The sequence below is a fragment of the Balaenoptera ricei genome, chromosome 8, assembly GCF_028023285.1.
Source record: "Balaenoptera ricei isolate mBalRic1 chromosome 8, mBalRic1.hap2, whole genome shotgun sequence".
Lineage (NCBI taxonomy): Eukaryota > Metazoa > Chordata > Mammalia > Artiodactyla > Balaenopteridae > Balaenoptera > Balaenoptera ricei.
In genome coordinates, this window is record NC_082646.1 from 63,952,568 (window position 1) to 63,965,528 (window position 12,961).

At 40.9% G+C, this 12,961-nt stretch overlaps 2 protein-coding genes across 2 annotated transcripts; both read right to left on the reverse strand.

The window, feature by feature from the left end:
* Window positions 1–693: 693 nt before the first annotated feature.
* Window positions 694–1,922, reverse strand: LOC132369819 (olfactory receptor 51E2). The gene has a single exon (XM_059929503.1). The coding sequence runs from the start codon at window positions 1,809–1,811 to the stop codon at window positions 849–851; it is 963 nt and encodes a 320-aa protein (XP_059785486.1). The 5' UTR covers window positions 1,812–1,922; the 3' UTR covers window positions 694–848.
* Window positions 1,923–8,635: 6,713 nt separating this feature from the next.
* On the reverse strand, window positions 8,636–9,580 carry LOC132369818 (olfactory receptor 51F2-like). Its single transcript, XM_059929502.1, has one exon. It carries the CDS (start codon window positions 9,578–9,580, stop codon window positions 8,636–8,638), a length of 945 nt encoding a protein of 314 aa, XP_059785485.1.
* Between the last annotated feature and the right edge of the window lie 3,381 nt (window positions 9,581–12,961).

Consider the following 12,961-nt stretch of genomic DNA (forward strand, 5'->3'; position numbering starts at 1 on the left):
ATAAATGACAGATGTTAAACAGGAAGCAATATAGCATGGGCATTAAATAACTGTATTTGGTTATGAAATTTAATTTCAGATCATGGCACAGCACCCACAAACTGTGTGACTTAGTTTTCTTGTTAATGTAAACCTCATTTCTCTCACTGGTAACGGGGGTCAAAAATAGTACCTACCTCATAGGTAGGGATATTTCGTTAGAATAAATTTTCAAAAGTGAGATTACAGCATTAAAGCATGTAACATTTATTTATCTATTGACCACTCCACACGGCATGTGGGATCTTTAGTTCCCTGACCAGGGATTGAACCTGTGCCCCCTGCAGTGGAAGCGCAGAGTCTTAACCACCGGACCGCCAGGGAATTCCCTAAAGTATGTAACTTTTAAAAAGTTCTTGCTATATTTTGCCAATTACACCATCAGCTGTGATGCTCAAGGATATGTGTTTCAACACAAACTCTTTCATTGTGAATTTTCATTAATAAAAACTGTAATTTAATAGGCAAAAATGTCATGTAATTATTGTTTTACTATAGGGTTCTTGGATTACTAGTCAGAACAATTTTTCCCTTGATTCAAAGCCAATTGTACTTTTTGTCACTCTTCTTTATGTTCTTTTACTATTGATTTATTTTATTATTTAAGCTTTATACATAATAAGGATGTCAATAGTATTTTTACCTGTGGAAAAGAATTACGGTAGCCTCAACACTTTCACCCCAAGCAGAGGAAGTGTTTGGAAGCCAACCAGAGAAAAGCACTGATGTGTTTATGGGCAAATGGGATTAAGCTAACATTAGGAAATCATTATATCAAGCCATTAAGGATAAAAGTGCCGTGGTAAGGGTCACCTGCCTCCCACAGCCTGAAAGTCCTTGTCACAACTGAACTTAAACATAGCTAGCACCCGAGTTCTGATCTGTTTGGTCTTGGCACCATAAATGATGGGATTGATCACAGGAGGCAGAAGTAGATAGACATCACCCATGAGAGCATGCACAGTGGGATCAAGGCTGTTTCCAAAGCGGTGCACCACTGAGAGGCCAATGAGAGGCACATAGAAGGCCAGCACCACACCAATGTGTGACACACAGGTTCCAAAGGCCTTGGCCCGTTCTGACTTGGAAGGCAGCTGCAGAACTGTTCGTAGAATCAGAAAATAGGACAAAGAGATGAACAGGGCATCCACACCCATGACCACCAGAATGGCAGTAAGACCATAGACCACATTGGGCAATGTGTCTGCATAGGCCAACTTCATTACATCCTGGTGCACACAATAGGAATGTGAGAGCACGTTAGACTGGCAGAAGGCTAGCCGTTTGATGAGCAGAGGCAGTGGGATGAAAAAGAGGGATCCACGGGCCACGGCCACCATGCCAATCCGGGCTGTCATTCTATTGTTGAGCACTGCGGCATGGCGCAGTGGGTGGCAGATGGCTATATAGCGGTCAAAAGCCATGGCCAGCAGGATGGTGGACTCAATGGCTGAGAGAGCATGAATAAAGAACATCTGGGTCACACAGGCGTCAAAGGTAATCTCCCGGGAATCAAACCAGACGAGGGCTAGGATCTTGGGCATGGTGGATGTGGACAAGGCCAGGTCGATGGCTGCCAGCATGCAGAGAAAGAGGTACATGGGAACGTGCAGGCTGCGCTCCATCTTTACGATGAAGACCACGATGCAGTTTCCAAACACTGCCACGGCATACATAGAAAGCAGGGGGAAGCCGATCCAGAAATGAGCTTCTTCTAGTCCTGGGATACCAATAAGCACAAAGGTGGTATGTGTGAAGTTGCAGGCACTCATAGCTGGCACGGAGAAGGGGGCGCTGGAGCAGGTGAGGTCACATTGGCAGCCTGCTAGCCTGTTAGGATGAGGAGTACAGTCAGAGAGGCTGGCCCTGGAGACCTGGCAACTGAATGCACCTTAGCTCTCCCCCTTTACTCTCTCTTCCTGCTTCTCCAAGTCATTTGGGCTCTCTCATAAGAACGCTCTTTGAAGCCTCCTGCCAAAGAGGAAAGTGACAGCTCAAATTCATTTATCAATCACTACTCTCTAAATCCATTTACATTTGTAAAAGGGAACCTGGAGAGAACGATGCTTATCTCAAAATCTATCCTTCCCAAGTTCCCTGGACTCCTTATCCTGGCCCATACCTTCACTGTCTGCATACTGGGCTGACCTTTTCTCAGCTAGGTGCTAAGGGATACCTTACCAGGAAACTCCTCCTGAGAGGCTGTGTTTTCCTTCTACCCTTCCTTTCCCTACCCTTCCCTTCCCTTCAATCATTCATCGGTTCTGTAAGCATTTACTTATAGGACTTATTATATATGGAGGCTATTTGATAGATGCTGATGATACAGAGTCAAAGACACATCTTTTGTCCTTCAGATGCCCTGTCTAGGGTGAAAGATAGACAAGTAACCCAAATATTAGAATCTTGGGATAAGTGTTAGCAAAAGATGTGCATTTAATGCATGGGAGGGTGAAAGGCACGATCAGAGGAACCTTCCTGAAAAAAGATGGTCCTTCTGTTTAGTCTTGAAACATGAGTAAAAATTAAGCAGACAGAGAAAGGAATAAAAGGTGTTCCAAACAGTGGGAATAGGGAGGTTTTTGGTTTTGTTTTGTTTGCAAATCTTCAGGATTCCAGGTCCCCAGGTCTAAGGTCAGTGGAAGAGGAAAGAAACACAATTGTGATTAAAAATAAAAATAAAAACAAAAAAACACAAAATAAAAACTAAGAAAAAAAAGGCCAAAATCAATCTCTTAAGGTAACAAGGAAACTTATCTGGGGTCATCAAATGAAAGGCAGTAGCTCCCTCCAATGACTTCCCGGGAGATGGAGGTGCTGGCAGGATCCTAGCTGCCAGGCATGGTCTCTGTGAAGGCTCTTCTCTCTGTTCCTGGCTGATGGGTTCCTCCACACTTAAAAGCTGCCTCTAAGGCCACTCTCACTGCCACAAAGAGAACTTGATTGAGTCCTAATACTCCTAGAGCTTTATCTTTCTTGGAACCTCTGCTGACCATTCACGTTATGCGAGACATTTCTGTTTTAGGAAGCCCGGTGTTGTTCTGCCTCACCCTGTTCTCTGACCTATCATCAAACTGTATCCCTGATAGGCTCCCTAGGTGCCCTGGTATTTAGAGCTAATTGTCTCTAAAGAGCTAAGGGCTTAGCTTCAAGAAGAGTTTCTGAATCTTGAGAATAAACTCTGCAGGTGTCTTCATCAGTGGTATTCAGGTTAACCTGTTCACCCCCCCAGGATTCTTCTTCACTCCTAACCTGGGTCCTTTCTGCTACTGGGACATGCTCTTCTATTTGGCCTTAGTGGAGAGAGTTTGGAAAACATAGGTCTTAGAATATAATATGATAAAATGAAAACTAAAATTTTAAATTGGATTATCCTCATCTTGGATAAGCAAGGAAGAACAGATCCAAGGTTCAAAGGTCAGAAAATCCACACTTCTGTTTACTCTTTGTTCTTCTCCATTCTCAGAGCATGTGTCAAGATATTACAGCTACCTTCCTTGGCAAATATTAGATCCCAGATTTGGCCCAATCAGCTGCTGTCAGAGAATGAAAAGCCTTTTTCAGATGCAGATGCTTACGGGCATGGAGGGTAGCAAGGGGAGCACAGTAACACACTTCCCCTTTCTCAAGGCCTCTGATGCTACTGCATCAGCACCGGCAGACAGAAGGGTCTCTGCTTGTCTCAGAGTCAGATACCTCCCTGACTCTTCTCTCCGCAGGGCCCCTTTTCTGCTTTGCTGGTAACAGCCTAAGACTTGGGGCCATCATGACATCTCCCCAGTTACCTATCCCAGAAGACCTCATGTTTCCCTCCTATGTGCTCTGGCTTTCTGCCTAAAGTGACCCCTGGCCAGACCCAGTTTCAGCTTCACTTTGGTCTGAATGTGGTTGTTGCATTTACTCTCACTTGCCTTTCTGGATGTCAGCTAATTCTCTGGAACATTTCGTCTTGGCCCATAAAGGTATGTGTGGGATGCAAGGGCTTCCCCTTCCCCTGCCATGAGACACTTTGTGGGGTCTTCGAGGTCCCTTAGGATGGCAGGGACCTTGGTCTGCTTGACCCCAGTGAGGATGCACTCACTTGAATATGGTACAGTCCTGCTGAGATGCAGCTGAATCTGACTTTTCCTTTCAAGCACAGGTTTATTTATAACTCTGCCCATGAAGCCCATGGGGAGAGGCTAGGGGAATATAGACTGAGGGTCCAGACAGGGGACACTATCTCCATGGCCACTTGTATGTCACTCCCACAGGCTTCCCACTGTTTCAGTCTGGTGGGTGGGGGGGAGATCACCAGGGGCCCACCACCTCTGCCATGACTCCCGCACTTACACATATAGGGCTCTAGACAATCTATTTCTGCTCTTCCAAGTAACTCAAACTCCAGTTAGCCACAGTGGTTAGCGCTTTTCCTCATCAGCCACTTTGCTAGACACAACGTGGGTAAATAGTTAGGTCCTTGGGCTCTAGGAGTTCACAGCCTCTTTACTGAGATGGGTACACAAAAATGTAGTCCCATAATTCAAAATAAGGTCACGCACCTCTTGAGCTTTTCTTTTCCCAGCTTTTCTTTCAGTTGATGACACAGACTTTGAGGTAGGGAAGCCACTTTTCATTGCACCTGGGTCACAGATAAAGAATACATGACATAAATGCTCTTTGCTTAGATCACATAGTTAATGAATTATAATATTGGTCTGAGAACCAGGTATTCTGACTCTTTATTCATTCACATTCAACAAATATTTATCAGGGGCCCACAATGTAATAAGAAAAATAGACGCCACACACACAAATCCCCAACCTCATGCAGTATTCTGGTTAGGGGGACAGACAATAAATGGAGTTGATATAAAAAGTGAAATAGGATGTTAGGTAGTCTTATGGAGAAAAATAAAGGGAAGAAGGGAGCAGATAAATATCCAGGGGGTAGTTGAAATTTTAAATGAAGCTCCTGCACAACATTATGTGCAGAAGGCCACACATAATGAAAACATTTCAGAAGCCTGAGGGAGTGAGAAATAGATTTATGGAGATATTTGATGAAGACCATTCCAGGAAGAAGGAACAGAAACTGCAAGTAAAGTTCCTGAGAAGGGAGTGTATCTGGTGGGCCAGTGTGCCTGAGCAGAGGGAACCAGGGCAAGAATTAGGCAGATAGAATCGGAGAGGTAATGGGGAATTGGATAATATAGGGCCTTATAGGACTTACAGGGCTTTTAAGGATTTTCACTGGGACTCTCGGTTCAAGTAACTGCAACAGTGGTCACGTATCCACCACTGTTCTGGCTTTTAGGGAAGTCTCCAATTCATGGTGAGCTTGTCCACTTGGGTCACAGATGACATTTACTCTGCAACACCCATTCCCCAAGTGTCCAAATTACACACTCACTTCCTAGGAATGGAAACTTACAAGTTCCTAGGATTGTTGGACAGTGGGGCTTTTCACACGTTAGTGGGTGGTAGGTGTGCTGGGGGAGAAACCTCTGTAGAAGTAGTGAGGACATCTTGACTGTCCAGTTCTTAAGACTGAAGTTCCATCTCCTTCCCGTGTTTAGGACTCTGGGTACCTCATCCTTCTTCTCTAGCCCAAGCCCCTCTTTCTCTTTCTCTCCTCCCTTTCTCCATGACCCATCTTATGTCATGTGTGGAAAAAAACAAGCAAAAATCCAGTCTGTAAGTCCACATCATCTGCACTTTTCTTACTTATGTCCAATGGTGACTAAGACATGGTCCCTGGTCTTGAGAAGTGGGCAGAGTCTGCTGTGGGGAGAATGGTTACAGTAGAGTCTAAAAAGGGCTGTCATGAAGAAGGTGCTGTAGGAGCACCTCAAAAGGACACCAGACAGACTTGAGAAGTTGTGAAAACATCTCTGAAGGAAAGTCAGTTCTATTCTAAGTCAGGAGAAGGGAGAGAGTGAGGGTGCTGTAGGTGGAGGTGACAACTTGTGCAAAGGCTTGAAAGTGAGATAGAGCAATCAGGGCTAAGGAAATGCAAGTTGTTTGTTGTGCCTGGAGCATAGAGAGGAAGCAATGAACCTCTTCATTGGTAAATAGAGCCACGCCATCCAGAGATGTTATGATTTTTCTATCTGGCAAGCCTTGTTTTAGGGTCTGGAAGACAACATAAATGAAACAAAGAGTTCTTATTCTCAAAGAACTTACCTTGTAATGGGGAAACTAGACAAGAAATAAACAGGTATGTAATATGTTGGGGAGAGGGTGAAAGTGCTAGAAATTAAAACAAGGTAGGTAAGGAAGAGAGAGTAAATGCAGGCAGGAATTGAGGGAGAGGTGTTGTTGTCATTATTATTTTTTATAATATAAAGGGCCCTGTAGTAAGGGGACACATGAGCAGAGCCTGCATGATAAGAGGCAGTAAGCCATGGGGGCATCTGGAGGAAGGACATCCCAAGTAAGGAGAACTGCAAGTGCAAAGTCTGAAGATGAAGCATGCTTGGTGAGTTTAAGGGAATATTTGGAAGCTAGTGTGGGTGTAGTAGAGTGAATAAAGGGGAGAGTAGTTGGAGATGAAGTTGAGATGATGGAGAGGAGCAAGAACACATAAATCCTTACAAGATATTATAATGACTGTGAGTGTTCCCTGGGTAAGACAGGGGGCTTCTGGAACATGCTGTGCAGAGGAAGTAACATGATTTGTGTATTAAAATAATCCGTCTAACTACAGTGGGGATTATTTTACTTTACTGTACTTTACTGTACTTTTACTTTACTTTACTTTACTGTACTGTAAAGCAAAAGTGGATTAAAGGAAGATCCACCAGGAGACTATAATATTTCAAGTTCAATATGATGCTGGTTTGGATCATGGGGGTAGCAGTTGAGGTAGTAGAAAGTAGTTGTACTCCAGATAGCAACATCTGGAATACCTGGAAGAAAGAGTCATCAGCATTTGCTAAAAGGTTGGATGTGGAATGGGAGAGACAGACAGGTGTCAGAAATAACTCCAAGTGTTCTATCACAGCAACTTAAAAGGCAGAGTTTCTGAGTCATGGAAGACTGTGGTTGAGAATGTTTTTTCCTTGATGTGAATATTAGGATATGGTTTTGGACATGATGAGTCTAAGATGATTGTTAGATGTTCAAGTGAAGATAGTGATGCACAGGCAGTAAGATATGAGTCTGGACTGTAGATATTAATTTGGGATTTACCAGCATATAGATGATATTTAAAGACACGATGCTAGATAAGATGACCAAAAATGAGAATATAACAAAGAATAAGACAGGTCTGAGAACAAAGTCCTGAGACATTCCAACATATAAAGATCAGGAAGATAAAGACTAGCAATAACTGAGACTAAAAATATTACTGTCAAATATGCTGAGGATTTTGACATCATCCTAATTATTAAGTAGCCGGTACTGTAGTCACTTAAATTCCCTGTAGATATGAATGACTACTTCTTCTTCCTTGTTGGATCTGAAACCAGCTATAGGGTCCACCATTACTGAGTGACACTAATGTATTATTGAAATATGCACTTTAAAATTTCTAGAATTATTGGATATACCCAGCTTGGAAAAAATAATTAACTTGCTGGATTAAGCCATTACATAAAAATATGCTACAAGTTAAAACAATTCTAAGTAAATAACACAAGTTATAATTCCTTTGCAATTCTAGTCACTTTTCAGTTTCTGCTGGGGCAGAATGTTGACAGAGGGCAGAAAGAAATTTTAGAATATGCTTAGTTGGGAAAGAACATCAGGTAGAAATACATTTGTGAGGTTTGAAGATTTTGTTTTGGGCTTTTCTTCCATAAATTGGTTGAAAATTTCTAGAGAACAGAGTTTTGTTTTTTTGTTTGTTTGACTAAATTATGTCCCCCAGTACAAGTTAATTAATTCATGTATAAATGTATATTATATAGTTTATATTATATATAATATACATATGTTTATATTATATATAAATATAGTCTAGATATATAAATATATATATAGTTTATATTATATACAGCAATACAGCATTAAAGTTAAGAGTGGGGGGACCGTGGAGTCAGTTTGCATGTGGATGTGAAATATGGCTTTGCCACTTACTAGCTGTTTAAGTAAGTTACTAAACATTTTTGTGCTTCAACTTTCGCATTGATAGTAAAAGTAACTACCTTATAACGTTGTTTTGAATATAAAAATGTGTTAATATATGTAAAAAACAGAACCATGACTGGTCAAAGGAAATAATAAATGTTAGTTACAACTATTATTACAGTTAGAAAATACTACCTATTTCTCAAAAAGGAGTCACTTTTTCATACTGTGTCATTCTAACTGCCGTGAATGTTTAAAGTAAAAAGAGAAAGACTACTGGCAGGATAAACAAGCATAAGCAGGATAAACTCTTTAGAACAAGCAGTGATCAGAGGAGAAATTCTAGACAGGCTGTTCGTTCCTCCCATTCTTATGTCTCTTGTCTCCTCATTTGTAAAATACAGAGGTCAGCCAAGCTGATTTTCTAAATATATTTCATCTTTGATTTTAAATATTTGCACACTTAGCTTCAACAAACACCAGATTTACTTTTCTATTGATAATATGACCTGACATAGACTGTCTCTAGAATTCTATGATTCTATGTGCCTTTGGAATGGAGAATTTTTATCACAGCTCTGCGTATCTGTTTTGTCTTCACACTATAGATGATGGGGTTCATGACCGGGGGGATCAGCAGGTAGGTGTTAGCAATCATACAATGTACATATGCTGGGGCTTGTTTCCCAAATCTGTGAACAAAGGAGAGACTGATCAATGGAATATAGAAAATAGCAATAGCCCCAATATGGGAGATACAGGTGCTGAAGGCTTTCTTCCTCTCTTCTGGGGATGTGATGCTGAGGATAGTCTTAATGATCAAAACATAAGAAAGGGGGATGAGAATTGAGTCCACACCAACAGTAGAGGTCATGGCAGTCAGCCCAGCTGCATTGTTGATCCTGGTGTCTGTGCATGAGAGCTTCATCACATGAGGGTGGAAGCAGTAAGAGCAGTGGGGCACGTGGCTGCGGCAAAAGGACAGTCTCATAAGAAGTGCTACCATTGGTGTCAGCATTAGTGTCCCCCTGATGACAATTGCCACTCCAATTTGAATTATTCTGGAGTCAGTTAAAATGGTGGCATACCTGATGGGATTAGAGATGGCGACAAAACGATCAAAAGCCATGGCCAACAGCACTGACAATTCCATGACAGTGAAGAGTTTAACAAAGAACATCTGTGACAAGCAGGCAGTAAAGCTGATCTCCCTGGCATTGAACCAGAATATTCCCAACATGGTGACCAGAGTGTATACGGACAAGCCAAGGTCAGTGGTGGACAGCATGGAGAGGAAATAATACATGGGCTCATGAAGGCTGGGCTGAATGACAATGACAAATAGAATCAGGCTGTTTCTTGAGAGAGCTGTTACATAGAGAAAACAGAAGGGAATGGAGATCCAGCTGTGGAAGGCTTCCAGCCCAGGAACACCAGTTAGCAGGAAAATAACGGAAGAGGATGTGATATTCTGGAAGTGGGACATGCTGGATTAAAAGTACAGAATTCCAAGATGAAATTCTGGAATAACCAAAAAAACCTACATTTAAAAAATTAACCCAATTACAAATAATTTTATTCAACCAAAAACTAACCACAGATGAATGTCTATATACTATGTAAGTATGAATGACTCATTTAAAATGATAAAATAATTGTAAGATTTCGACTGTTGTAGTAGGTACTCTTTTTTTTTTTTTGTATTTTCCCCAGCCCATGATTTTTCTTCCCTGGGGCCCTTTGCTGGTAGCTAGGTTTATACTATGTGATCTTTTCCTCTAGGCAAAGATGACTGGACTAAGAAAAGACGCTTTACCCAAGATTGGCCAATCATATTCCATCCTCTTTGGAATGTTTTTCTGTGTAGTTGGCATCAGAGAAAAATAGATTGGGGCTTTGGAGCAGCAGTATTACATTGGCCATGAGAACAGAAAACAGTGAAGCTTACAGACAATTTGGGAAGCCAGAAAATATTGAGAAAGAGATACTTATAATGCAAAGCAACACATATGAAGTGATAATAAATGGCTTAGGCATCAGTGCAGTCATGAGCAGGTGCCTACAGTATCTAACCTTTCAAGTGACTCTTGCAGTACAGCATCTGGAATTGCATTTTTTTTTTTTAAGTTTATTTATTTATTTATTTATTTATGGTTGTGTTGGGTCTTCGTTTCTGTGCGAGGGCTTTCTCCAGTTGTGGCAAGTGGGGGCCACTCTTCATCGCGGTGCGCAGGCCTCCCATTATCGCGGCCTCTCCTGTCGCGGAGCACAGGCTCCAGACGCGCAGGCTCAGCAATTGTGGCTCACGGGCCTAGTTGCTCCGTGGCATGTGGGATCTTCCCAGACCAGGGCTCGAACCCGTGTCCCCTGCATTGGCAGGCAGATTCTCAACCACTGCGCCACCAGGGAAGCCCTGGAATTGCATTTGAGAGAGATGGAGAGTTAGAACTCAGACCTATCACCTACAGAGGGCTCTGCCCCCACTTGTTATAGTGTGCTGCCGTGTTCAAATATATTTCTTTCTTCAATCTGCTTGAAGACTAGCTTTTCTCCATTAGCAAAGAACAGATTTTCTCCGTTTTGTTAAGACATACTTCTCAGGTGACACCTAATAGAATGTTATTGTTTTGCTTTGGAGGAGAATATAAAACTTTGTTGCAAACATTACATTTTTTTTTTCATTGAGTAGAGAATTGCAGACTGGGTAAATGGGTCTGTATGAGTTGGAAGAGGGGGTCTGGGGAAAAACAGAGATTAGTTTATTAGATTATTCCAAGGCTTTTAGAATGGCATATGTTGAAAGTGCTGAGTCTGAATGAACTTGTACTTACAAGAATGAACTTGTAGTCAATGTTAAGGTTCCTCAGGGGAACCTAAGTGTTTCCAGACCCCACAAGTTCACCCAAAGTGCAAACTCAAGAATTCCCTAAATAAATCTCTTACTTTTAACAATGGGAAATTTTTAATTCAAATTAATGGAAAATTAGAGAAAAAAAAGAGTGTTAAGTTACATGAGTTGACCAAATCAGTGAACTATGACTTTCGAGTTTCCAGTTTAGAATAATGAGAGTGTCCTCAGAGAACCAATCAAATTACTGTCAAATGTATTATCAAACCTCATAATGGAAATGAGAGTTAACAATAAAGGGAACATTTGTTTAAAAAGGGAATTTTTTTGGACACTACTTCCAATGATTGTTTATTGAGTGTCGTGAATTTGACAAAGGTTGTATAGAAACGAAGTAGATATGGTCTTGCCCAACTGGCATGCATTTCACAATTAACTCTGAAAATTTGAAAGATTAACAAGTTCTATTAGTACTTTTCATAAATAGATTGATTTCTGAAAAACATTTTTATGGCTTTTACTTTTAAAAAGTATGTCTTGATCAGAAAGATAAACTAAAAACCTATTAAATGAATGATACTTATAATAATTTAAAAGAATGTGTTCACCTCTCATTTTCCACAAGTCTTTGACCTGTTTATTTATTATTAATTCACAGAACCTGGGATTCAGTTTTTCAAGTTAACAACTTCCTGGGGTTACTGGGAAGCAGAGTAATCATGAAAAAGGGATCACTTCAATTCTATGTACAAAAGGTTTGGGGTATTTGGAGAAGGCTTTCCAAGAAAATCAGTGCTTGAAAGATTTCTATGTTTTGTGTATGTCAAGATGAAGTATTCCAAGGCTTTTAGAGTGGCATATGTGAAAATGTTGAGCCAGAATGAACTTGTAATATCTCTTCCTTTGCTCTTGCCTTACACTCTCAGAGACATTTTCTGAGCACCTACTCTGTGCACAGTGCTGTGTTAGAAGCTAAGACATAATACAAACAAAACCCCTCTTAAAGAGTTTATAATCAAGTAAGAGAGAATGAATGTTGCTGTTTATAAATAACTCCAATATCCAGTGTATTATGATGAATAATAAAAACAGTTATGAGAGTGCAGAAGGCCTCTGTCAATTAATTCTGCCTACCACAGTGATTTTCATGGTGATATGCAATGATTGAGTTGTAATTTTTGTCATTGAGTTCTAGGAAATTTTATGAGATCAGTTTAAAAAAATAAATTGCTATCTGAACAATTTCTCTTTCACCCTAACATCTTCATGGTTCCCCTTACATTATTTCATTAATTCAATTTATTCACTGCTCGTTTTCATTCTTCTTATCATTTTTTTCCCTTCCCTTTCACAGTGCACGTTGAACTGATCTGTGCTGAGCCTGGAAGAAGAGAACTCCCTTGAATTCCTTCTTTTTCATTGGTCTACAACCATAAATCCCTGCACCCTCTCATCATCCATGCTGGGCTCAGACACAGAGGTTTCCTTATTCCTTTCATAACCAATAACCCCACCTAAGCACTTGATCATCCGTCATAAACACTTCATTCATTCCAACATCAAACTGGGAGCTCACTGTGTATTGTGTCAGCACTAAGGGTACGAAGCAAGTAAAATAACAGTGGTTTGGTGCCTGAGGAAACCAGAGAGGTTGTCAGGACCTCATCTTTATAAGGCTGAAAACCTTATCTTTAATGAGTCCAGGGACTCCTCTGAAAATAAAAAATTACCAATTTTGAACACCTACTACATGCCAGGCACTATATTCAGCAAGGTGTATATCAGAGGAATCAGAGACGAAGAAATGCCACTAGTTGTAGAGTGCACAAGGGTAAGATGCTTTAGATAAGACAGAAATTAGTGTGGAGTGACAGATTCTGAGTGCATGTATACATGAATGTGTTTGGCTGTGTGTCAAGAGGAATTAGTCCCAAGAAATCTTAACAGAGTAGATGAATTTCAACTGTGTAAAGTTTTGATGGGTGGGTGTGAGTTCACAAGGATGGAAAGCAGGAAAGA